The 27,034-nt window shown below is 44.6% G+C and overlaps 2 protein-coding genes across 2 annotated transcripts in view; both read right to left on the reverse strand.

Moving 5' to 3' along the window:
* The window catches only part of LOC308678657 (integrin alpha-D-like), a gene marked incomplete at its 3' end in the record, with an annotated part of 44,175 nt that extends 39,012 nt beyond the window's left edge, over nucleotides 1–5,163 (reverse strand). Inside the window, exons 1-4 of the mRNA XM_081345886.1 lie at nucleotides 4,999–5,163; nucleotides 4,292–4,397; nucleotides 2,861–2,964; nucleotides 1,215–1,279 (exon numbers count right to left, since the gene is read on the reverse strand). Of these exons, the coding sequence (XP_081202012.1) occupies nucleotides 1,215–1,279; nucleotides 2,861–2,964; nucleotides 4,292–4,397; nucleotides 4,999–5,035 (312 nt within the window). The 5' untranslated portion in view covers nucleotides 5,036–5,163. The remainder of the gene's footprint in view (nucleotides 1–1,214; nucleotides 1,280–2,860; nucleotides 2,965–4,291; nucleotides 4,398–4,998) is intronic.
* A 7,000-nt stretch (nucleotides 5,164–12,163) lies between these two features.
* LOC308677678 (transforming growth factor beta-1-induced transcript 1 protein-like) lies at nucleotides 12,164–26,562 on the reverse strand. The gene is made up of 7 exons (XM_081344293.1): nucleotides 26,391–26,562; nucleotides 25,768–25,867; nucleotides 23,543–23,815; nucleotides 22,417–22,590; nucleotides 20,834–20,915; nucleotides 18,207–18,355; nucleotides 12,164–12,904 (listed from the first exon to the last, which is right to left on the reverse strand). Exons 1-7 carry the CDS (start codon nucleotides 26,477–26,479, stop codon nucleotides 12,638–12,640), a joined length of 1,134 nt encoding a protein of 377 aa, XP_081200419.1. The 5' UTR covers nucleotides 26,480–26,562; the 3' UTR covers nucleotides 12,164–12,637.
* Nucleotides 26,563–27,034: the final 472 nt, after the last annotated feature.

The raw sequence follows: 27,034 nt of genomic DNA on the forward strand, positions 1-27,034 counted from the left end.
ATTGTGGTAGAATATTTTCTGCAAGGGGCAATGCATTTTCACAGCTGTGAATTTTGAAATTTAGGTTTAAAAAATTTCATCTGGTGCTTTGCTTTTAGGTAATATTTAAAAGCCATTACTTTATTATGAAACATATCTGTTGTTAGCTGTCTTGATAATATTTATCTTTCAGGGTCCAGCGACAGTATTATTATCCTCCCCCCTCCCCCCCTTCCCCCCTTCCTTCCTTCCTTCCTCTCAAGCACTGAAGACTTCACCTCCCCTTAAATAATACAAAACAGTAGTTAAACATCTTCATACAGTGCTTCATCCAACTTAAAAAGCCTAGCTTTTTTAACAGTCTTCGCAAATTATGGTAATTTCTAGGTTAGTTTACTGCCATCAAACTCTCATTCGGCCCCTATTTCCAGAACAAAGCAAGCATACACACCATGTAGTTTAGACTCTAGGTAGTAAAAATATGGCTTGATATTTAAACACCAGCAAACCTAAAAAAATGTTACTTGGAAAAAGAAAACAAAGGCAGGCAGACAGGGAGAGGAAGAAATACAAGATCATCTCTCTCTCTCTCTCTCTCTCTCTCTCTCTCTCTCTCTCTCTCTCTCTCTCTCTCTCTCTCTCTCTCTCTCTCTCTCTCTCTCTCTCCTTCTCTCCCTCTCTCTCTCTCTCTCTCCCCCCTTTCTCTCTATCATCTATCATCTATCAAATTTAGCAAAAGGCACAACCTTCTCAGAGACTTTGGAAACAATTATTGTGATGAGAACATGACAGAAGAGAAGAAAATATTAGAAAAAATGATACAGTATAATAGTGCTGTGGTGGCGCCGTAGTTAGAATGCGGTATTGCAGGCTGATTCTGCCGACTGCCAGCAGTTCGATCCTGACTAGGTCAAGGTTGACTCAGCCTTTCATCCTTCCGAGGTTGGTAAAATAAGAACCCAGATTGCTGGGGGCAACCTGCTTAGAGGGGGCTGTAAAGCACTGTGAAGCGCTATATTAGTCTAAGTACTTTTGCTACGTACAGTTCCAAAGGGAACAATCTTGTTTATTTCAACTTTAATCCTTTAACGTACATAACAGTAGCAGAGATGGAAAGGAAGACACCAGGAGTTTCCATCCTGTGTTCTGCGCTACTAAAGAAATAATTTGGTGGAAGGAATAATATATGCTACTTCATTTCACAGTTTGGGAACATTGTGTATTTATATACCTACCAGGACCTGATCATTCTGGGCAACCAAGGTCAAACCAAAGGACATATTGAGAGCATCTCTTGGTCCTGTAAGAAATATACCCAGAAAAGATGAAGATTAGCCAGAAAAGCATAAATCCTTTTCTGCTAGGAGTGTACAAATTTTAAAAAACAAATCCAGGAAGGACTCATTTCTACAATCCAGAACCTTGTGTAGCTCAGCCAAAGTTCAAAGTCTTTGCTGTAACTAAGCTCAGCTGCTGACCACAACACGTTGCTGTGAGAAGTTTAATATCAAAATATATTTTATTCTGTTTCCATCTTCCCTTAAAACATTAATAGAATCCACAATGAACTGAAAATCAGCATATCCACTAGATAATTGACAATCAAACTGAAACTATGTTAATCAAGTAAAAATAGCAAATGGGGGGGGGGAATTCTTTTACTCAAACTTCCTCAACCCCCAAATAGGTTACCTTGACCTAATCCACATATTAAAGGATAAGGTCTGTAAAAAAAAGAGTTAATTAAATTAGGACTCTCAGCAGAACTGCACATTCACAAGAATAAACATCTTAAGTGACCTACCTACCTACCTCTCTACACACACACACACACACACACACACACACACACCTCAAGTGTCCCCCTAGAATCAGCACGTAGACACTTCCACACCCAAGGCAAACTCTCCTATAAAACTCTGCAGCTGCCCCCAAAGCAAACCCCTCAGCTTTGGGGGATAAATATTTACCCCATCCTCACAGCTGTCTGGATGTCATTTTTATTTATTCTTGCGCAGCCTCAGCTCGTGGTGGAACCCCAAATTATTCTTCTGACACTGCCCTTTGGTCTCACCCCCTCTTCTTCTGAATTTGAATGAATGAATGCATGAACCTTTATTGTCAAAGTACAACCATGTATACATTGAGATTGGCTGAGCTTCCCTTTGTGCCCCCACCCCCCAACTCACAGTGACACAAACCCTCCATCTTATTACACCATGCGAACTAATTGCACAACACTCCGGCCTCACAAGTCAATTCTGCATAAAGTTTACAAAAATTATTTCCCGTCAAAAAGCCTAACAGCCCATGGATAAAAGCTGTTTTTCAGCCTGTTGGTGCGGCTGGCTGTACTCCTATATCTCCTACCCGATGGTAGGAGAGTAAAGAGATACCGTCCAGGGTGTGAGTCATCCCTGAGAATTTTTCTCACTCTTCCAAGGCAGCGAGCCCTGGCGAGGTCATCCAGTGGTGTCAGGGGACAGCCCACAATGTCTTGTGCTGCGCTCACCACCCTCTGTAATGCCTTCCTATCCGCGGCTGTCAGACCAGCATACCAAACCACAATACCATACGAGAGGACGCTCTCTATAGTAGACTGGTAAAAGAGGGTCATTAGCCGTTGTTCTACCCTGTTCTTCCGCAAGACCCTGAGGAAGTGGAGTCTCTGTTGGGCCTTTCTGGGTTGTATTAACTTTCCAGGTCAGATCTTCGCAGAGGTAGATGGGATTTCTTTCCTCTAAAAGATACCCAGGAATGTTCCTCCCTGGCCAGATCCTTCTCCAGTCCTTACAAAGGGGCAGAATTGGAATTCCTAACCCTGCTCTTTCCCTTGAGACCAACCGTACAGATGGGAAATGGAAGGGCTCTTCAAACCTACTTTGGATGCTAATCTCTTGACATTCACCCGAAGGGTAGGCGCATTGGTAGAGTTTGCCCGTTTCATTCACCTGTCCCGTCTCGAAGGGGGCTGCAACGAGCACCCTGGGGGGAAAAAGCAGAAGGATGATTAATATTTTCACAACCCCTTTAACATAGAGTGGTTGGCTCTTGACAATGCACCATATGCAGGAGTAGTGGTTTCTAGCAAGAGAGAAGAGGAAAGAAAGAGGTTAATAGAAAGACAGACAGACAGACAGAAATGGATGTAGGAGAGAAACACAGAGACAGGCAGGCAGGCAGATATAGTTAGATGAAAGATGATAGATTGAGAATAGAGATAAAGATAGATAGATAGATAGATAGATGATAGATAGATAGATAGATAGATAGATAGATAGATAGATAGATAGATAGATAGATAGATAGATGATAGATAGATAGATAGATAGATAGATAGATAGATAGATAGATAGATAGATAGATAGATAGATAGATAGATAGATAGATAGATAGATGATAGATAGGCAGGCAGGCAGGCAGGCAGAGTGAGTGAGTGAGTGAGTGAGTGAGTGAGTGAGTGAGTGAGAGATTAGAAATAATACAGTAAATAAAGATTTTTGCAGCCATTATTTTATTGATAAGGGAATTCCCTGGTGAGTCAATGGACTAATATTTTGCCAGCTCCACTGCCAGATTCTTTATAGCAGATCTGGAACTGAGCTGAATCAATCTCTTGTCTTAATATATACAGCTTCTGTTCTACAAAGAACAATGCCTGAAAAAACCAGTGGCTATATTGGAGACAACACTTGGTGACCTCCTTATTTAAATTATGAATTCCATTTCTTTCTAATAATTTGGGGGGTCATCTGTAACACTGCAGCAGAATGCTGGTGTTCTTCAGGTTCATTTCATCCATTGGTCCTTGGGGATGCTGCAGAGCTAAAGTTATGGTTTTAACCTAATAGTCATTTTCTGTACTTCAATTAAAGCAACGTTTCTCAACCTTGAAAACTTTAAGTTGTGTGGAGTTCAACTCCCAGAATTCTTTGCTGGATGAGGAATTCTGGGAATTGAAGTTCACACATCTTAAAGTTGCCTACGTTGAGAAAAACTGAATTAACATAGTCTACATCAGCCTAGCCATGCTTTGCATCTGATGAAGTTTGCCGCAGCTCACCAACTCTTGTGACTTTTAAGACAATGGCTGCTATCAGACCCTTGATCATTCCTGGATTTCTCTATAATATCAGGAAGACAGCTGACAGGAGGGAACTGCATTGGAAAAATAGTAAAATAATGTAGACTTTTCAACCTGCAGAAGAGGACAGGCAAGGAAGAAGTAAGGATAGAAAATGAGAGTTGAAACAAGCCAGCCTGAGCATTGCAGTGGGTGCAAAAACCAAATTAAAAATCTATTTCCTCTTACTTATTCTCAATCTGGGCGATACTTGTGCCGAAACTCTGACTTTGGCCTTCAAAGATCGTTGGGGTATCCACATCCACACTGAAACCATAGCACCAGTGCACCCACGCTGTTGGAGATAAAGGCTTTCATTGAGCCTCTTAAATTACACATTCTTCCCAAATTATGTTCCATCAAGAAGAGAGAGCTGTAGGAAAGGGCTAGAATGATGGTTTGAAGGAGGCTCAGAATTCTACCTGGAATTATCTCCCCCCTCCCCCAAATCAAGGAGGCAGAATTAGAAACATTTTTGCTGCCTGGATAGGCTAGTAGTGGCAAAATAAAGATGGCTTGCAGATTAAGTAAACCTCTTTTAAGAACAATCTAATATCACCCATTTCACAGTTCTACTCCCTTAGCTGACCGGGGTATTTAGTAACGAGATATTGTTTTGTCCTGCGGCACTGTTAGCACAAGAAGGTGAACTGGTGAAGCTGCTGATGGAGTTGCAAGTCAGTTTGCCCCAGACTGCAACTAGTGTCTTTTAAAGAGTAGAACTTTTTAAAGAAACGCTTAAGAAAAGAAAAGCTAACTTTGTGGTTGAAAGTCGCTGGGCTTTGCAGCTGGACTTTGCAAGTGTTTTTTTATGTTTAGGATCTTAACTAGGACAAAGAAGTTGATGAGAGTTGTCCCCAATTAATGCCCAGATTTCCCTTGCTTTGGACACTCACCTGTGCCCAGGTAGAAAAGCATCCACGGAGGATCCATGCCTGGAAGGATAAGAAATTAATCTGCAGTCAATCAAGGAAAGAAAGATTTAAAAAAAAACACCTTTGAGGCAGCTTTGTAGGGAATTTGCAGTCAGGTCTAATCTGAAAGAGGTTTTCTTTTTCTGCTGAGAAGAAAGTCCAGCCCTCAAAGGACAGAGAGGGGTGGGAACAGGTGCTAAAGTGAGTTGAGAAGCTGAGACATACTTGAGGAGTAAAGTTCATTACCAAAACCTGGTATAGAATTAGTGTGACTAAGTTAAAACAGGACAGAAATTTTCTTCTTCTCTACTCTTTATTCCCCCTCTCTGTTTCCTTCGCCTAACCATATCAAAACTATTTTTTGTTTAGCAAAGGCGTAGATGTGGTTTGTTTCCATTGTTTCAGTTGCAGCCAAAACAATGAAAAGTCCAGGAATATCTTAAAGATTAACAGCTTTCATGATGTAAGGGTGCACAGCATCCAGGCAAGGACTGAAACTATTGTTGTTGTTGTTGATGTTGTTGTTGTTGTTGTTGTTGTTGTTGGCTGTGAAGTCGTGTCCGACCCATCGCGACCCCATGGACAACGTTCCTCCAGGCCTTCCTGTCCTCTACCATCTTCTGGAGTCCATTTAAGCTCAGGCCTACTGCTTCAGTGACTCCATCCAGCCACCTCATTCTCTGTCGTCCCCTTCTTCTCTTGCCCTCAACCTTTCCCAGCATGAGGCTCTTCTCCAGCGAGTCCTTCCTTCTCATTACATGGCCAAAGGATTTGAGTTTCAGCTTCAGGATCTGGCCTTCTAAAGAGCAGTCAGGGTTGATCTCCTCTAGGACTGACCGGTTTGATCGCCTTGCAGTCCAAGGGACTTGCAGGAGTCTTCTCCAGCACCATAGTTCAAAGGCCTCAAGATAGGTTAAAAAGAAATGTTTGAGTTCGCTTCTACCGTGAAATATGTTTATTAATAGAAGAGAATATTTGTAGCTCAGGGTCAAACCATGTTGCTCTCGTGGTTTTCTTGCAGACATTTCATTACCAAACTAGGTAATATCATCAGTGCGATACATTTATTACAACTGGGCTGAAATTATCCTAGGCGACCCTTGAAGTTTTATTTTTCACAAAACAAAATGGCATCCAGTTGATCTGAAAGGAAGCACCTATGCTGAGAAAGAAACAATCCTTCATTTTACAGCTTGCTCACAACTGTAGATGTGGTGAACCCAAGTGTGCTGCCCCTGGTAACACTTTTTAAAATAGTATTTTGCCTTTCCTGTAATTTAACTGTCAAGAAAGGTTCCGAAAGTCCCAGCCTTCGTCTTTTTTCTCACTCAGCATAGGTGGTAAAGTGGTCATTGTGGTATTAACATTTGATGAGAGAACTATGACACATGCTACCTCAACCTAACCTAACCAAGATTTTTTTTTAAAAAAATGTCCCAGCTCCTAACTGAGGTACACAACTGAATTTTGTCTAACATTTAAAAAAAACATGACTTGTGACAGGATAATTTTGGGAAGCTGATATGGGCTTCCTCTTATTTTCTGAAAGAGATTTCTTTCTAAGGCAGAGGTGGTCAAACTGCCGGCCCACAGGCCGAAACCGTGCCCACCCCATTGCTGGCAATGAAAAAATTTGCAATACGTCGTGACATTTCACGTGACGTTGCAAGTTTGACAGCCCTGCTCTAAGGAGTTGCAGCCTTATAGTTTATCACCACTGTAAACCCAGCATCTTGTGATTTTTGCATTTATAAAATGCAAAAAAAAATTGCTGAATGGAAATTCAGGAGGTACAGCAGGCTAGCCATCTTAAAACATGAAGCAAGGACATCTGCTGCAGGGGACACAAGCTTAAGATGGCCGCATGATTAAAGACCCACCCTGTTTTATCGGTGTCGCCTATGATTGCACTATTGAGACCACCATCTTGGTTTTGTTTGTTTGTTTTGCCCTTCTCTGCAGATGCCCTTGATGAGAAGGAATTTGGGCAATTTCTTGCAGGACAAAAGTGAAATGTAAAGTAGGACCATGTGGACCGGAAGTTAATTCTCTTAGCCAAAAAAGCCACATCCTCACATCCTGTTTCTATCCTGAGAAGAATTTCCTCTCATTTTATTCTCTTCTCTCCCTGCGAGCCCTCTCTTACTTTCTGTAGATTTTTTCTTTTTATAGTGAGATCAATACAAACCCTCATCGTAAGGCAAAATGTTCAGAGGTTTAGGGATACGTTGGGGCTAATTAGTGAGAAACGTTAAGCTGAAGCTACACAATAATTTTACATAATAATAAAAATGGTTATGTCTTTGGGAGAAAGGGTTAGGAAAAGAGGATTGGATTTATGGAACATACTATTCCAATCCTTTGCCATCTATCCTGGCTGTCAGTCTATTGCTCGAGTCAGTTCAAAGTGCTGGTTTTGTTCATTTGTTATTTATCCCACATGTGTCACTTTATAAGTAACTCAAGGAAGCAAACTATATGATTACTCTCCACCCCCACCCCCCTATTTTCCCCACAACAACCTTGTGGAGTAGGCTGAGAGGCAGTGATTGGCCCAAAGTTACCCAGCCAGCTTTAATATCTAGGACAGGACTAGAACTTACCGTCTCCTCATGATTGGCTCATAGCTAAGATGGGACTAGAACTCACCATCTCCTGTTTTCTAAACCAGCACCTTACTACACAAAAGTGGCTGGAGAATTCTGCGAATTGAAGTCCACACATCTTAAAGTTGTCAGGTTGGAGAAACACTGTGCTAATGAGAAACCTGTAACCAGACTCTTGGATTTTGGCCACTATAAAACAACACAGCTCTCTTCCAAGGAGAGATGTACTGTACCTATCCCTGTGGTTTCCCCTAACTTCCCTTATGCAAGGTAAAAGGGGAAGAAGGAAACCAAATTAAGACGATTAAAGGCCTGGAGTCTAAAAGATATGAAGAACGGTTGCAGGAATTGGCTATGTCTACTAGTCTAGTGAAAGGAAGGACTAGGGGTGACAAAATCTAAGTGGCTGCCACAAAGAAGAGGGGGTCAAGCTATTCTCCAAAGCACCTGAGGGCAGGACAAGAAGCAACGGATGGAAAGAGAGGAAATCAAGGAAAGAAGCAGCCTAGAACTAAGGAGAAATTTCCTGACAGTGAGAACAATCAACCAGTGGAATATCTTGCTTTCAGGAGTTATGAGTGTTCAATCACTGAAAGCTTTAAGAACAGACTGGATAGCCATTTGACTGAAATGGTGTGAGGTCTCCTGCTTGAGACCTCCTTCCAACTCTGACAATGATGACAACGACGATGATGATGACAACAGTAAACAATTTCATCCTGCTAACATTTAAAACAGGGCAGCCACAGCTGTGGAGACCAATGGAATGGCTGATAGCTGCTCTAACTGTGGCAAGTGGTTAGCTTCAGTGGCGTAGCGTGGGGGGTGCAGGGGGGGCCGGCCGCACCGGGCGCAACATCTGGGGGGGGGCGCGCTCGCACTGAGCTGCTCAGGGAGCCCCAAGGGCTGCACAGAGTCGGCTTGGCTCCGCTCTCGAGCTGCTCTTTCTTGCAAAGCGAAACGAGTCCGGCAGGTGAGATGGGCGGCCACATAAACTGAATAAAATAAATAGAAGCGCCCAACTCTCCGCCCAGGCTCAGGCCAACCGCAAGCGCCCCGCAGGCGCCCCGGCAGGCTTGGCCGAGCGAAGACGGACCCGCCGGCCGGCTGGCCTAGCTTTGTGTGCATGCGTGGCTTTATTTAGCGGGGCTCACGTGCGAGCTTGAATGCAGCGGCTCTTGCAGGTCGGAGCCCCGCCCAGCCGCCCTCGAGAGGGACCCGGAAGCATCCCGCATGCGCGCGACTCTTCTTGGAAAGTCTACGCCGCTGCGGGGCGCGTCTTTTCAGCGGTGCCATGACGTCACCGGGTTAGGGGGCGCAAATTGCCCCGGGTGCTGACAACCCACGCTACGCCACTGGTTAGCTTGCACTCTAATCTGATTAAACAGCAAAGAGTCCATACAGGAGAGAAATCCTACGGTCATGTCCAGTGTGGGATCCATTTCAGCGAGGCTTCAACCTGATCCAACACCGGAGGTATCATGCCTGAGAAAAACCTTATCAGTCCACTATGTGTCAGAAAAGTTTTGGCCACCAGAAAATGGAGAGCTCCCTCCCAGATGCCCAGATTGTGGGAAGAACTTCATTGAGAACTCAACTCTGAAAAAGCACCAGTAAGTCCACACTTGAGAAGAAACCCTCCAGTGCCTGGGATGATGGGAAAAATTTAGTCTCAGCTCCCACCTGGTGACATACCAGGGAAGTCACACAGGAGACAGACTGTATAGACCAGGGATAGGCAACCTTGGCTCTTTTATGACTCGTGGACTTCAACTCCCAGAATTCCTGAGCCAGCCATGCTGAGGGGAAAGGGAGAGTTTCCAAGCTGAGCCATGCTGGCTCAGGAATTCTGGGAGTTGAAGTCATAAAAGAGCCAAGGTTGCCTACCCCTGGTATAGACTATAGATTGTGGCAAAGGATTCAGAGGTACATCATTCATTATCCACCAACAAAGCCATATGGAGAGAAACCTACATGTGTGAAGTGCATGGAAAGGGGTTTGTTCTAAGCTCTATTTATTTGAACCCTCACCGGACTCACACTTTGGGTGTTCCCAGTTGTAGCTGGTCTTTCCACCAATGGTCTAGAGACTCCATACAGGAGAGCAACCTTACAAATGTCCTTATTGTGACAAAGGGTTTTTTGATAGCTCTACCCTGACGAAACACAAGAGATGCCTCACTGGAGAGAAAGTGAATATGTGCAAGGATTGTGGGTTGAGCTTTGGATCTAGCTTCGGGAACATTAGGCATTCCATGGAGAAAAGATGTCAACAAGGGCTATCATGTAGGCCAGTGTTTTGATAACCCTGATAAATTTAAGATGGATGGACTTCAACTTCCAGAATTCCCTAGCCAGCACACTCTTCTTATGAGGGAATTCTGGGAGTTGAAATCTACCCACCTTAAAGTTATCAAGGTTAACAACTGGCCAAGGCCTAGCCTAGAACCTTACATAGAGGTTGAAAATTTGCGACATCCATTGACCACCTCTGTAGAACTACCTTCATTCTTGATCATGTACTTCCAATGTTGGTTAGCATTGTGGCCTTCATCCATGGCCTTACCATGAGGTGAAGCAGTTGGGCCTGGGATGAACATGGCTGCTGGAATGATAGCCAATGCAGATACGTCTTTTTGAAGCTGGGAATTCAGAATGATTCCCACATTTGGCATTTCCACGAGGAAGGCAGTTTCCCCTTCATTCTTAAGTAGCAGGGATGTTTGAGGCTAGTGAAACAATTCAGATGGGAAGGCAGACAAGGTTGCAAAACACGGGACACAAATGCAATGAAATCTTTGCAGAAATAGATGCTCTTTAGTCTTTCTCATAATATTAGAGGAATATACAATTTGCCCATCCCTTTGATTCTACCCACACGCTGTTATAATCACATGCTCTGCACATCCTCCAGTTAACGCCTGACAGTGTTTCTCAAGCTGTTTGAACTTTTGATTCCCAGAAATTCCCCGTCAGCACTGAGGAATTCTGGGAGTTGAAGTCCACATGGCTTAAAATTGCCATGGTTGATAAACGCTGGTCCCTGGTGAACAAACTATTGTCCACACCACAAGCTAATATTATTCTTTCAGGTGCAGTACTAGCGAACTGCAGAAATAAATGGCTAATATTTTTTCGGTGTAATATTTGAATATATGATTTGCCCATCTCTTTGACTCTCTACCCCACACACTTTGTGTCATAAATATGCACCCTGCAACTTCCCCAAATGGTCCCTGATGATCAAAAAGTTGCCCACACAACAGCCTAATAATTATTCTTTTAGGTAGTGTTAGTCAAATCACTGCAGATTAAATAAGGGACTAAAGTGAAAATAAGACCCTTCAGCTTTCCGAAGCTTAAAAAGAGATTGTCACCTCAAAACACAGTAAGCCTTACCTCAGCTTGCTGAGATACTTGGGCGGGGGGGGGGGATCCAAATGTTGGTCTCTCCACAAAAGCAAGTGACCTAATGTCTTTTTTTTAATTAAGTGAATTTTATTATATAATACAGCAGTGAGCAGGTAAAAAGTTGGCATAAAAAAACTGAGTGGCAGAAGGAAGAGCTCATGCCCCTTAATCCCAGCCAAGATGCATTATCATAAAAAGCTGCCATGGGGGTTTACACAGATTTTAAAAAATGGCCCTGAGGCGGCCTAATGACAAGCTTTGACTTATTCTCCTTCCCTGCTTTCTCCATGATAATTTATTTTAAATAAAAAAAAGATTGTCATCATTTGTGGCATTTTTTTCAAGAAAAAAACCTGAAGACACAAAGGGGGGGGGCACGGTACAAGATGTTGCATCTTGTTTTTCCATATTAGCTGGTCCCTGATCAAAAGCTCCTTCAAGAACTCCAGCAGGCATAAACCACAGACCGCCACAGCAGGCCGCAGGGAGACAAAAATAACACACCCAGGGTCAATGCAAAACTTGCATCCTGGTATCTGATGCAAATCCATAAACTGCAGCACCCCACAACCATGTTTGTTTTGTTGTTCTCCCCACCGTTGATAAAGGCCCTCGTGCCCACCGTTGATAAAGGCCCTCGTGCCCACCGTTGATAAAGGCCCTCGTGCCATCAACTTCCTTAGAAATGTTGGCATCCCTGTCCCCCCTTATCCAGACTCACAAAGGACCCACTCAACGCATCAAAGCTCAACCCTAAACTAAGTTGGAAAGGCCCAGGTGTTCCTAAGTGTCTCCGTAGCATCTCTTTCCATTGGCAGGCGCTTCTGGGAGTTGTAGTTTTTAGCAATGTTTGGATGGTCGCAGTTCTGTATTCGTACACGATCAAAAGAGAGGTCGGCTAAAAAGTTACCGTTGATCTTTGGTTACAACAGAATGAATTTGGAGGCGGAGATCAGGAGGACTTTTAGGTAGATCTGGATGGAGCCATTGCTCTCCAAAAATTAAATATCAGGAAAGGAATATCCAGATGTTCCAAAGAACATTGGACTTGATTTGTAAGGCAGGGCCCCCAACCTGGATCTACAGGTAAAGATACCAGAGATGTGGTTGTCCCAAAGGTGCCTTTTTCATCACCTGGATGAAACAGACAAAGGTGTGGTTGCATCACATCCTGGTCTCCTGAGGGCCTCACCAGCTGATCTTGGGGATGTGGCTTAAGGCAATGCCTCCTGTCAGAGGTGCTGGTGCTGGTGGCGGGGTGGGGAGGGTGGAGGTGGCTTAAAAGTGGCCTGGAATAGGGTGGGAGATAACTCTTGGCTGCTTGTGAGGGAACAGAGGACTGGCTCCTGAAAAGAGTGGGAGGAGCAGATCCCACTTGCTTCCTTCATTGCTTGCTTGCGAGTAGCTCTGATCTACAGGCGTGGCTTTTGGCAATGGTGGATGGGCTCCCAGGATGAGGGGGTGGAGCCCCTTAAGGCACAGGTGTTTTTTTCCCATGGGTGGTAGTGGGCATGGCTTGTTCAAAAGCCAACAGTGGTCCCTCCCCCTTTCCCACGCCCGCAGGAGGCGTGGCCTGACCGCAGCAAGGCCAGGGCCCCTCCCAGTCACCCAAAGAGCTTGATGAAGCAGGGGTGGCAATAGGGCTTCTCGTTCTGCTCCTTGAAGGTGCCTTTGTTCAGCTGCTTGAGACAGAAGGCGCAGACAAAATGCTCTGGGTGGAATTTCCGGCCCATGGCGGTAATGCAACGGCCGGTGATGGGTTTCTCACAGCCAGAACAGAGCGAGCCGCGTTGCTTGTGGTAATGGATTTCGCAGAACGGGCGCCCGCTGTGCTCGAAGAAGCTGCCATTCATGAATGGGGTGTAGCATTCCTAGAACAGAGAACAAACCAGGAGAGATTTAAAGATGGCCACCTAGACAAGGTAGTCCTCCTCAACTTACAACCATTCGTTTAGTGGCTGAAGTTAAAAGCAACCCTGAAAAAAAAGAGACTTACAATCAGTCCTCGCCCTTAGGACCGTCACAGCATCCCCATGCTCACAGGATCAAAATTTGTGCACTTGTATAATAGAGGAGGGTTGCAGCACCCCAGGGTCACCATTCCAGCTGGCTTCCAACCTACAGAGACAGTGGGGGCGGCTGGCCCACTTAACAGCTGTCCAGTTCACTTAAAAGCTGCATTGATTCTTGCGAGTGATCTTTCAAATAAGCCGAAATCTTTGCCATCTCTGCCAGGTCAGAAACCTTTAAAGTCCATTCTTCTATGGTCGGCAGTTCCTCTTTCTTCCAATACTGACCTATTAAGAGTCTTGCTGCCGTAATTAAATTCAACATCAGCTTAGTGTCCACAACCGTAGCATCTGTAATTATTCCCAACAAGAAAAGTTGCGGACAAAACTTTATCCTTTGCTTGAAAATCTTCTGCATATTCTACCAAATTTTAATCCAGAAGGCCTTAACCTTTTTGCAAGTCCACCATACGTGAAAATATGTTGCATCTTCATCACCACACCTCCAACATTTTGGCTGATAATTCGGATACATACTTGCAAGCTTTTTAGGATCTAGATGCCATCTATAAAACATTTTATAAAAGTTCTCTCTTAAATTTTGAGCTTGTGTAAATTTTACGTTCCTCACCCAAATCTTTTCCCACGTATCCATTGTAATAACTTCTTGGATGTTCTGAGCCCATTTTACCATACAGTCTTTAACCAATTCTGTTTCTGAATCAATTTCTATCAATGCAAGATATATCCGTTTGATATGTGCTGGACCCTGATTTCTAATTTGCTTTATCAAATTTTCATCAGTCATTGCAAAACCAGTTTTCTGATCTTCTTTCCACCTGGCCCGTAATTGAGTATATTGAAACCAGGTTTGAACAATCTCTTCATCTCGCAAGAGGCTATATGGTTTCAAACACCAGACATTTCTTTCCAAGCTTAAAATCTCTTTATACGTAGTCACATCATGTTTAAAACCAACATTTATATTTTCTATTGCGTGTTTTGGAATTGCCCACAATGGTATCTTACAATCTAACTTATGTCTATACTTCTTCCAAACTCTCAGCAATGCCTGTCTTAAAATATGCACTCTAAACACATTATCTACCTTCTTATCATACAACAAATATGCATGCCAGCCAAACAGCAAATCATGGCCCTCAAGATTTAATAATCTCTCTTGTGTCAAATTAATCCAATCACTTATACTTGCTAATGCAGCAGCTTCATAATATAATTTAAGATTAGGCATTTTAAGACCACCTCTTTCATGAGTATCCTGCATAATCTTAAGTTTAACTCGTGGCCTTTTCCCTGCCCAGACAAATTTATTGATACCTCTCTGCCATTCCTCCAAATTAGAATCTTTCTTAAGAACCGGTATCATTTGAAATAAAAATAAAAATTTAGGCAGGACATTCATTTTCACTGCTGCGATTCGCCCCAACAACGACAATTGCAGTTTTTCCCAACTCTCCATTTCTTTTTGGATTTTTCCCCATAATTTTTCATAGTTATTTTTATATAGTTTTGTATTAGAGGGCGACTCGCAAGAACGTTATATTATGGAATGGAGAAAATGGATTGAGTATATCCAGAACAAATATAGGACTAAAAAGTTTCATGTAGCATTTGAATAAGTCTTCCTTTTCTTTTTCTTTTTTTTCTTGTTTTCTCTATATATAATTAATATTAATAGTGTTTGTATTATCCTATATGAGCCAGAGAGTGATAGATTTTAGAGTTTATGGTTGTTAGCATATGGATGTTTATGATTGTTTTTTTTTGTTTTTATACCTTGTACTTAGCTCTGGGAAGTCGGGGGGGGGGGGAGGGGGAGAGGGGTAGGGAGGGAGGGAGAGGGGAGGGGGAGGGGGGACTGTTAAAGAGAAAATGTATGTTAAAACTTTTCAATAAAAAAAAAAGCTGCATTGATTCACTTAGCAACCGTGGCAAAAGTCGTAAAATTGGGCGCGGCTCACTTAACAACTGCCTAATTGTGGTCATAAGTCAAAGACAAACTGTAATTCCATGGGGATCCACAAAACTCCCATCTCCTTCCAATAGTATTCCTGCACTCTGGGCAAAATCGCACACAATCCTGACTCAGTGCACATGTTTTTCCTGCATCCACCTCTCCCCATCTGGGTCTTGTTGGCATACAATTCATTTCCCCAGCCAGGGGAGGCTTGAAGTCTGGCCCCTCTGTCAGGAAGCAGATGGGAAAACCATGCAATCAAGCTGGACTGGTTCACACTCCATGGGATTCAAATTGTCTCCAAGCAAGGTTTGATCAGAAGTTGTTTTTAGGCTCAATTTTTTAGAAGATGAGAAATGCTGGAATTGGTCAAGAATCCCTGGATCCTGCCAAGTAGACCCATATGAAACTCCGTGTTTTTAAATAATAATAATAATAATAATAATAATAATAATAATAATAATAATAATAATAATAATAATAATAATAATAATAATAATAATAATAATAATAATAATAATAATAATAAAAGTTGGAAGGGACCTTGGAGGTCATCTAGTCCAACCCCCTGCTCAGGCAGGAAACCCTATACCACCTCGGACAAATGGCTGGCCAGTCTCTTCTTAAAAACTTCCAGTGCATTCACAGCTTCTGGAGGCAGGTTGTTCCACTGGTTAATTGTTCTAACTGTCAGGAAGTTTCTCCTTAGTTCTAGGTTGTTTCTCTCCATGACTAGTTTCCATCCGTTGCTTCTTGTTCTGCCTTCAGGGGCTTTGGAGAATAGCTTGACTCCCTCTTCTTTGTGGCAGCCCCTGAGATATTGGAACACTGCTATCATGTCCCCCCTCGTTCTTCTCTTCATTAAACTACACATACCCAATTCCAGCAACCGTTCCCTGTATGTTTTAGCCTCCAGTCCCCCAATCATCTTTGTTGCTCTTCTCTGTACTCTTTCTAGAGTCTCGACATCTTTTTGACATCGTGGTGACCAAAACTGGATGCAGTATTCCAGGTGTGGCCTTACCAAGGCCTTGTAAAGTGGTATTAATACTTCACGTGATCTTGATTCTATCCCTCTGTTACTGCAGCCTAGCACTGTGTTGGCTTTTTTGGCAGCTGCAGCACACTGCTGGCTCATATTGAAGTGATTGTCCACTAGGACTCCGAGATCCCTCTCGCAGTTACTACTATCGAGCAAGGTACCCCCTTATACTATACCTGTGCATTTGATTTTTCCTGCCTAAATGTGTGGCCTTACCAAGGCATTGTAAAGTGGTATTAATACTTCACGTGTTCTTGATTCTATCCCTCTGTTAATGCAGTAAACATCTTAACTGGTTTTCCTAATTTGGGTAGATCTTCCATCTATTACAAGAAAACTTCCTTGCCTTTCAGCCTTCCTCAATTCAGCCTAGAAACCTCTTACTAAGAGTTCACTTCTGCCCGATGGCATTTTTTTTTTAAAAAATTGTGCCATGCATTCTGGTTTAGACGGCATTAGGTATCAAGATTTAGGCTCACCGCTGTCTCAAGGCTCTGACATTGAGCAGATCCAGATGTGCTAGGTCTCTGTCCTGCCTTTAACAGGCATATGAGTCCCAAAGGGAAGGTCCTTGAAGGTACCACATTCCCCCAGTTTCAAAGTTGGCACAAAGGGGTTGAGTTTATTTTGCTAAGTTAAAAGAAATGTAATAAATAAAATCCTAGGTTGCCTCCAGAAATTGTGGGAGCTTCAACACTGGAGATTTTTAAAAAGAGACCGGATAGCCATTTGTCTGAAATGATATAGGGTTTCCTGCTTGAGCAAAAGGGTGGACTAAAAGACCTCCAAGGTCCCTTTCAACTCTTGTTCTGTTAAGTGGCATTCAGGAGCTGACGGTGATCTATTGTCTTCTTCATCTTGCAAACGCAAGTAGGGTCAACAATGCAACACTGTTCTTCTCCTCAGCCACATCCATCACCTTTGCTACGGAAAGCCATAGGTAGAGATACCAATTCTCCCCCATGGAGAATTTCCCTCTTGGTTGCGACTAAGGCAAAATTAAAACTAAGGCAATTAAGACTTAAGAGGAGAACGGCAGCCTAGCAGTTTTATTTTCAGCAAAAGAACTGTATTTTCTCCTTTGTTGTTGTTAGCTGCGAAGTCGTGTCCGACCCATCGCGACCCCATGGACAACATTGCTCCAGGCCTTCCTGTCCTCTACCATCTTCTGGAGTCCATTTAGGCTCACGCCTACTGCTTCAGTGACTCCATCCAGTCACCTCATTTTTGCATCTCTCCATCTAAGGTCCACCTATAAATCCCTCACAACCTTGTTGTGTATTGACAGTGTGGCTGGTGGGTGGGAAGAAAAACAGAAGATAGCTTTGCTGAACAGCTGGATCTTGAGATACATCAAAACATCCTTCTATGTTCTGTGTTGTTAGCTGCGAAGTCGTGTCCGACCCATCGCGATCCCATGGACAACGTTCCTCCAGGCCTTCCTGTCCTCTACCATCTTCTGGAGTCCATTTAAGCTCACGCCTACTGCTTCAGTGACTCCATCCAGTCACCTCATTCTCTGTCGTCCCTTTGTTCTCTTGCCCTCCACCTTTCCCAGCATTAGGCTCTTCTCCAGTGAGTCCTTCCTTCTCATTAGGTGGCCAAAGTATTTAAGTTTTAGCTTCAGGATCTGGCCTTCTAAAGAGCAGTCAGGGTTGATCTCCTCTAGGACTGACCGGTTTGATCGCCTTGCAGTCCAAGGAACTCGCAGGAGTCTTCTCCAGCACCATAGTTCAAAGGCTTCAATTCTTTGGCGCTCAGCCTTTCTTATGGTCCAACTTTCACAGCCATACATTGCAACTGGGAAGACCATAGCCTTGACTATACGCACTTTTGTTGACAGGGTGACATCTCTGCTTTTTAGTGTGCTGTCTAGATTTGTCATGGCTTTCCTCCCCAGGAGAAGCGTCTTTTAATTTCTTGGCTGCAGTCCCCGTCTGTGGTGATCTTGGAGCCCAGGAAAATAAAATCTGTCACTACCTCCATTTCTTCCCCATCTATTTGCCAGGAATTGAGAGGGCCGGATGCCATGATCTTGGTTTTCTTAGTTTTCTCCTTTAGAAAAGCCATTTCTCTTCATTGGCTTTCCGGCCCTCCTGACAAGACCACACACAACACAACCCCGGCCCAGAGCTGGTGCTTACCCTGCAAACAAAACATTCTGGGTGCCACAAGGCATTGAGAGCCGAGATGTAATTCTCCAAGATGGCCTGGCTGCATCCTTGACAGCGAGTGGAGAAGAGCTCATAAAAGTCCTGGCGACAATACTGCTTCCCGTCTTTCTCGTGAAAGCCTGCAGGGGGAGACAGAGAGTCAATATGGAAGGGACCAAAAAATGGAGCAGCTCAGCAGCCACCTAAGGTGAATCAGTGGTACTGCAGGAGGCCTGATTCAGAATTCTTTTGCATTGAGGAAGCTGTGAAAATTTAGTTAAGGACGCCACAACTTTCTCCAAGCTGGAGCCCTCCAACAGAGCCGGACCTCAAGCCATATAACGGACAGCAGCCTGTCGGGTGGGGACCACAGGAAGTGAAATTCAAAAATTTTGAGGAGACCCTGATTGGGAAGACTGGTTTTGTGGGCAACCAGCAGTCTATGAACACCAACAAGCACCACGCTGCTCAATTGCACATTTGTGTTGCATGTGAAAAAGATGGCTACCCGGTCGTGCATTGTACTAAACCTTCTCCATGACATCACCCCATCTCTACCATTCTCCCTATGACCTTTGGAGCATAAAAACAATAAACTTTATCCTCTGGCATTTAAAAAAAAAGACTTGGCCATAATTTAGTGCAGGGCTTTTCAACCAGTGGTACGGGTACCACCTGTGGTACATTGGCACCTGGCAGGTGGTACGCAGCCATCCTAGAAAAGTGATAGTGGGGGAGGGGAATGAGCTGAACCAGTGGCAGCACCACACAAGCTTGAGCGAGAGATGGCTGGAGCTGCAGGGCTGTCAGGGCTCAATGGAAGCGCCAGCATCAGTGCCAGGCTCCAGCTGGAGCTCGGCGCTGATCCTGGCGCTTCTGCTGAGCCCAGAAGAAGCGCCAATCAGCTGGAATGTTGCAGCATCTCCAGGGTCTTGTGATTTACATTCAGATGCTTGGCAACTGATTCATATTTATGACGGTCACAGTGTCCCAGGGTCATGTGAAGTGACCAAAACCTGCTGCAACCACCCAGCAGACCGGGGGAGCAAAAACCAAACACCCACCCCCCACCCCACCCCCACTGCCAATCCTCAACAGAAATGCCCACAACAATGAAAACCTCGGACAGGAGGAAGAGCGCTGCCGGGCGGGCAGGCAGGTGTCTTACTTGGCTGTGGCTTGGGGGGGCACTTTTTCAGTGCCATTGTAACTTCGAACAGTCACTAAGCGAACTGTTGTAAGTCAAGGACTACCTGTACTTCATCACTTTTTTCCTTTTTTTTTTTGGTCATCAAGTTTTTGACTCCTGGCTAGGCGACTGGTGGTACTCGGATGCTGCCATATCCCTGATTTAGTGGACACATCCACCTTATCTCAGCCTTCTGAGATGAGATCAAGACAGAAAACACAACCAAACAAGTTGATTCTACATCATCGCAAGACCACACTAATAGAATCTTGCCAGTCTGAAGACTACAGACTTCCCACCATTTCTTTTTACAGGAGGGTAAGGATTTTCTTTCCCTGCCTGTTACGCAGCTCCATCTTTCTTATCTGTTCATTCCCAAGGCAAAGGTCATTCCCACGTGCCGTTCCAGGTGCTCCTCGACTTACAGCCATTCATTTAATGACTGTTCAAAGTTACAACGGCACTGAAAAAAGTGACTTAGCACCGCTTTTCACACTTACGACCATTGAGGCATCCCCCCATGGTCACCTGATCAAAATTCGGATGCTTGGCAACTGGTTCATATTTAGGACGGTCGCAATGTCCCGGGCTCATGGGATCACCTTTTGCCACCTGGGGGGGAAGCCAGATTCACATTGCCACTGTTGTTTACTTACTTAACAACTGCAGGGATTCACTTAACGACCGTGGCAAGAAAGGTCGTAAAATGGGGCCAAACTCACTTAACAACTGTCTTGGTTAGCAAGGTTGACTCAGCCTTCCATCCTTCCGAGGTAGGTAAAATGAGGACCCAGATTGTTGGGGGCAATAAGCTGACTTTGTAATAATGCCGCTTGGGGGAGGGCGAAAGCCCTAATAAGCAGGCATATACATAGAATGAAGGCTATTGCTAAGCACATTGACTTGTGCTTTAAATTGTAAGCCGCCCTGAGTCTTCGAAGAAGGGCGGGATATAAATGGGATTAAAAAAAAAAAACCCGTACATTTTGTGGTTCGATTGTGGTCGTAAGTCAAGAACTACCTTAGGCAGTCCTCAACATCGGACCGTTATGCAAACTGAACCGAATGCGCAGTCCCTAAGCGAACCAAGGGTTCGTTATGGCGCAAAGTTTTGCCAGAAACCAGCATTTAAGTACCAGTTTTCACCAAAACCACTGTAAAACACAATCCGCATGACCTGCGGGAGGCTGCAGAAAGTTGTCAAAGCCGCGCCAATGAGCTCCTGAAGCTTGGTCACGTGACCACAGAAGGGACTCTTCCTTAGGTTGGATGTAACTTCAAACAGTCGCTAAGCGACACGTTGTAAGTCGAGGACTACCTGTAACTCATGTGAGGTCAGTTCCTGGCAAAAAGGTTTGAACCCCATTGAAAGGTACATCTGAGGAGTCCCAAACAGGATGGAACTGTTGAAAATTACTGCTGTACTGACCTTCCTCCCCGAACGGCCGCCCACACTGGACGCAGCAAAAATGCTCCGGGTGCCAATTCTTATCCAGCGCTGTTACCATTTTCTGAATGGACCACAGGAAGGCCGAAGAAGGAAAGGGGGGAGGGGGGAACACCACTTTGTCAAAAATGCACTAAACATGGTTATCGCTGCTCTGCATTTCCCAGGGTTTCTTAAGTTGCTCGACCCTCTTTTTTTGGCCTCCCATGTTTCAACCAATTCCTATTCTATAATAGCTCCCTGTGATTTATTCCAGCAAAGTTTTTTAATTGCAGTCCGATTGTTCGCTGGACTCACTGGAGAAGAGCCTAATACTGGGAAAGATTGAGGGCAATAGAAGAAGGGGACGACAGAGAATGAGGTGGCTGGATGGAGTGACTGAAGCAGTAAAGGTAAAGGTAAAGGTTCCCCCGCACATGCGTGCTAGTCATTTTCGACTCTAGGGGCCGGTGCTCATCTCCGTTTCAAAGCCAAAGAGCCAGCGCTTCTCCAAGGACGTCTCCGTGGTCATGTGACCGGCATGACTAGACGCCAAAGGCGCACGGAACGCTGTTACCTTCCCACCGTAGTGGTCCCTATTTTTCTACTTGCATTTTTACGTGCTTTCGAACTGCTAGGTTGGCAGAGTAACAGAGTAACAGGCGCTCACTCTGTTACGCGGCACTCGGGATTTGACCTGCCAAACTGCCAACCTTCTGATCGACAAGCTTAAATGGACTCCAGAAGATGGTAGAGGACAGGAAGGTCTGGAGGAACGTTGTGCCATGGGGTCGCGATGGGTCGGACATGACTTCGCAGCTAACAACAATTGTTCGCTGGTTGCTGGCGTTTTAACTTCCAGTTTCTGGCAAAAATGCCCGTGGAAGAAAATGAGTTTGCTCAAAAACCTGTGGTGCTTGTTTAATGCCACAGAGCTGGCTTAACGGCCATCGCAAAAAAGAGATGGTGGGCCGAGGACAAATCACGGCAGCCAACTGGACGCAAGACAACTCGCCATGGAACAAGAGTTACACTAATATCAAAAAATGGTGGAATAGAATCATTAAAGAAAGGATGCCAAGAGAGGGGCAAAATAAAATGTGACCGACAACCAATTAAAATAGTTTTTAATCATTTTAAATAATTGAATTGAATTGTTGAATTGCCCCGCGGTGAGTCAGGTGGTGACCCATTGAACGATCACGACAATTTAACAACTCATTCTGGGCTCAATTATGGTCATAGGCCAAGGACCGCTGTACCACCCGTTTCATGCTGTGATTCAGGCACTGAAAATAACACAACGCACCATGCTCCTAATTTGATTTCTAACCCTATCAGAACATGAAAGACAGGAAAGGCCCTTATAACAGCTTTGTGGTCTGAAATAAGAAGGGAAACTGTACTGAGGGCGCCTCGTCCGCTATCCGGCGCTCAGGCTGTTGAGGAGAAAAATGGTGAAAGGAATGAACAGATTCCCCCCCAAATTCGCATTCAGGATTGGACTCTCAGAAAAACCACACAGATCACACAGCAGTGGTTCAAAACCACATAAGGCAGGAGGGGGAAAAAAAAAAAACCCTCACATCCAGGATGGGTTCGTTGCAGAATCCACAGCGGGGAGAGAAGAGCTGGAAGTAATCTCTCTCACAGTAGGGGGCGCCGTCCTTCTCGAAAAAGTTGCTGCCCCCCATCTCCTTTTGGCAGTAGGTGCAGACAAAGTGCTCCGGGTGCCAGGTGCTCCCCAGCGCGGTGACCACCTGGATGAGGAAAAAAATGGAAGAAAGAAGGCCGCGTCAACAACCAGCATATTCTTCCGTAGGGCGGCGACATTACAGGTCATCCTCGACTCACAACGGTTCATTTGGTGACTATCTGAAGTTACAATGGCATTGAAAAGCGCAACTGATGACCGTTTTTCCACACTTACGACCATTGCGGCCTCCACATTTTGAACATGATCAAAATTCGGAAGCTTGGCCACTCACTTATATTTATGACGGCCGCAGTGTCCCAAGATCGTGTGTTCCCCTTTTGTGACCTTCTGACGAGCAAAGTCAGTGAGGAAGCCAGATTCACTTAACAGCCGTGCTACTAATTTAAGAACGACAGCGATTCACTTAACAACCGTGGCAAGAAAAGTTGTAAAATGGGGGGGAAACTCACTGAACAAATACCTCAGCGATGGAAATTTTGGGCTCAGTTGTGGTTGTAAGTTGAGGACTACCTGTATTTATTTTTTTTATTATTTTTTTAATTTAATATCCCACTTTTATTATTTTTACAAATCATTCAAGGCGGTTGCAGTTTAGGCCTCCGCCGCTGTGTGCAAAAAAAAAAAAGGTTCAATCAATCAATCAATTTCAACTCGCGGGGAAAAAAAAGATCTCGCAAAGTTGGAGTTGATTGATTGAACTTTTTAGTCCCACCCCAGTCTGCTGTTACCACCGCAGCCACGCCCACCCAATGGGCCACGCCCACCCGGCACCCGACGATACGTAAGTGGGTTTTGGGTTGCAGTTTGGGCACTTGGTTCGCCATCACTGCTCTATAATCTAATACGAGGTCACAAATTGGAGAAAAGAAAAGACAAAGAAGGGAAAAAGTTTGGCAGACAGATGTCTACTTAATTCCAGATGTGGTGTTGATTCATCCTGATTTCCCGCCAGATCTACCAGGATGTAGCTGACCCGCAGAGAAGACGGCGCTGACCTGCCCAGCGATGGGTTTTTGACAGGACGCACACAGGCCCTTGGCTGTGGTGGAAATGCCTTGGCGGCTGAGGTCCGACTCCAGCATCACCAGCATGCTATCCAGGTTGCCGCTGGGCTGGCCGGGAGACATCTGGGGAGACACAGCGGTGGAGCCTGGGCAGACAGATGACACCACCGGCTGCTGAGCTGAGGGCACTTGGGTGGGAGCAGGTGCCGGTGGGACCGTGCTGGCGGTTGTGGTAGTCGTGGTGGGGACAGAGACTCCCGGAAGCTAAAGATTTAGGAAAACAAAAGGCAGTTATGAATCACCTGTGAAGAGTGTCATCCATTTCTTTCATTTGGAGCAAGGCTTCAGAGCCGATCTCCAGAAACATGAAGAGAATTGCTTTCTTCTGGGTTGGGTGAAAAGGATCTGCTGTGAATTTACAATACAGGTGGTCCTCGACTTACAGCAGTTTGTTTAGTGACCGCTCGAAGTTACAACGGCACTGAAAAAAGTGACTTCTGACCGTTTTTCACGCTTATGGTCGCTGCAGCAACCCCACGGTCACGTGATCAAAATTCAGATGCTTGGCAGCTGGTTCATATTTATGACGGTTGCAGCGTCCCGGGGGTCATGCGATTCCCTTTTGTGACCTTCAGACACCAAAGTCAATGGGGAAGCCAGATTCACTTAACAACCGTGTGACTAACTTAACAGGTGCAGTGATTCACTTAACAACTCTGGCAAGAAAGGGAGTAAAACTCACTTAACAAATTTCTCACTTAACAACAGAAACTGGGGGCTCAATTGTAGTCGCAAGTCGAGAACTACCTGTATAGTCTGATCAAATAAAGTTAGGACGGTGCCCAGCATGGCTGAAAAAAGAAATAAAAGGATACGAACATCTAAGTTCTCCGAGTAAACCCGCGGCTCCACAATTGGCCAGAGAATCATCAAGGTTTTGTTTTTTTAAGAAAAAAGAATTTTCGAGTAGTTACACTTCAGGAAAAAAAGATTCTGAGGGGATTGAGAGCCATTACATTCTGAGGAGGCAGATGGAAATATACCTGGTGTGTGTGTGTTTGTGTGTGCGCGCATATGGATATAGAGAGAGGCTGACTTTTGTTCAGTCCAACTATTCATGCCGTTTAGTTTAATTTAGGCAAACCTAATCTTTCTGCCTTATCTGTAGAAATTAAGTGTATGTGGAGGAAACAGTGCAGGATATTGAACCCTTCCCAAAATTTCTATCTGTAGGGAAATACACATTCATGCACACACACATGCAATCATGCACACAAAGCTTCTATAGTTTATCCCACTGTTCTGCCTTTCCTTGCAACTAAGACTAAGGTCCTACTTTTTAAAAAGCAAACCCATGGTTTGCAGAATATACTCAAATAAATAAAATAAAATGATGATGATGATGATGATGATGATGATGATGATGATGATGATGATGATGATGGAAGGGACCTTGGAGGTCATCTAGTCCAACCCCCTGCTCAGGCAGGGAACCCTATACCATTTCAGACAAATATCTGTGGGGTCCTTGGTCCTCTCTGAGATCAGTGGTTTTCTTGTAGACGTTTCATTACCGTACTAGATAACATCCTCAGTGCTAGTAGGGTGTGGGATTTTCTCTACTCTCTCTCTGCCACTCTCTAATGGCACTGATGATGCTACTTAGTTTGGTAATGAAACATCTGCAAGTAAACCACCAAGCTCAGAGAGCACCAAGGACCCCAGGGTTTGACCTTGACCTGCAAATATTTTCTTGTAAAAAGGTAAAGGTAAAGGTTCCCCCGCACATGCGTGCTAGTCATTTCCAACTCTAGGGGCCGGTGCTCATCTCCGTTTCAAAGCCGAAGAGCCAGCGCTTGTCCGAGGACGTCTCCGTGGTCATGTGGCCGGCATGACTAGACGCCAAAGGCGCACGGAACGCTGTTACCTTCCCACCGTAGTGGTCCCTATTTTTCTACTTGCATTTTTACGTGCTTTCGAACTGCTAGGTTGGCAGAAGCTGGGATGAGTAACAGGCGCTCACTCTGTTACGCAGCACTCGGGATTCGACCCACCAAACTGCCGACCATCTGATCGACAAGCTCAGCGTCCTAACCCACTGAGTACTCAAATATCTACACTTACATCACAATACTGTGATCAAACCCCAAACAACACTGAAAGCCTCTGGGTCCCCTTCGTCTTCAGCCCTAGGACTTCCTGACCAGCATGCTTACATTGCTCTGGACACGGAAATCCGACAGGGAAGCCATGAGCTTGTCGAGCTCCAGAGTTGCTGAGGTGGCCGTTGGCTTGACAGATGGAGACACTGTTGACCTGTGATAAGAACAGCCATGAAAAAGTGTAAAATAGGTGGGCTTACATGTCTACATCCTCACTCTGGTAACTAATTGCAAATCCTACTGTAAATGATCGAATCTTAAGAATCTCTCTAATGGAGAAGAACCTTTCCATCCTATTTCCTATGAGAGAAAAACCTGTCCTTGAAAAAAATTATCCTTTTTATAATCTCAAAGAAGGAACACTTCTAATATGCTGGGTGTGGTAATGTATTCCGCTTCAGCAGTGGATATTTTGATCTCTTGATTCTCTAAGCCAGGGTTTCTCAAGCTTGACTATTAAGATGGGTGGACTCCAATTCCCAGAATCCCCCAGCCAGCATGGGGAAATCTTAAAGTGGCCGTATTCCCAAGTTATAAAATGGGAATGCTAATTACCTATCGTGACAAAGAACTTTAGTTCGCATTTGGATTTGATGCATCAAAAACAATGTTTTTCAGACCACTTTAGGAAGAGTGGCAAATTCTACCTCAGTTTCTCCCATGTATGTGCCACTTACCGGGACAGAGAAGTACCATCCGCCGAATCGTCTAATCTCTCTTTGTCCTTGTCTGCAGCAGGACTTTTGCTGGATGGGAATTGGGACATTATTTCATCTGGGGAGAAAGGAAAGGGAAGGGAAGGAAAAGAAGGAAAGGAAAAGGAAAGGAAAGGAAAGGAAAGGAAAGGAAAGGAAAGGAAAGGAAAGGAAAGGAAGGAAGGAAGGGAAGGGAAGGGAAGGGAAGGGAAGGGAAGGGAAGGGAAGGGAAGGGAAGGGGAAGGAAAGGAAAGGAAAGGAAAGGAAAGGAAAGGAAAGGAAAGAAAGGAAGGAAAGGAAAGGAAAGGAAAGGAAGGAAAGGAAGGAAAGGGAAGGAAGGAAAGGAAAGGAAAGGGAAGGGAAGGAAAGGAAAGGAAAGGAAAGGAGAAGGAAAGGAAAGGAAAGGAAGGAAAAGGGAAAGGAAAGGAAAGGAAAGGAAGGAAAGGAAAGGAAGGAAAGGAAAGGAAAGGAAGGAAAAGGAAAAGGAAAGAAAGGAAAGGGAAAGGAAAGGTAAAGGAAGGGAAGGGAGGGAGGGAAGGAAAGGGAAAGGAAAGGGAAGGAAAGGAAAGGAAAGGAAAGGAAGGAAAGGAAAGGGAAAGGAAAGGAATAAAGGAAAGGAACCAAGG

The sequence above is a fragment of the Vipera berus genome (genome assembly GCF_964194415.1).
Source record: "Vipera berus genome assembly, chromosome: Z".
NCBI classification, from domain to species: domain Eukaryota; kingdom Metazoa; phylum Chordata; class Lepidosauria; order Squamata; family Viperidae; genus Vipera; species Vipera berus.

Excerpts from the sequence above, each read along its gene's own strand:
- LOC308677678 (XM_081344293.1), bottom strand. The coding sequence starts at position 26,479 with ATGTCCCAATTCCCATCCAGCAAAAGTCCTGCTGCAGACAAGGACAAA. Across the intron at positions 23,816-25,767 it reads ATTTCCGTGTCCAGAGCAAT|CTTCCGGGAGTCTCTGTCCC; the intron begins GTAAGCATGCTG and ends CTAAATCTTTAG. Across the intron at positions 22,591-23,542 it reads AAAAACCCATCGCTGGGCAG|GTGGTCACCGCGCTGGGGAG; the intron begins GTCAGCGCCGTC and ends TTCCTCATCCAG.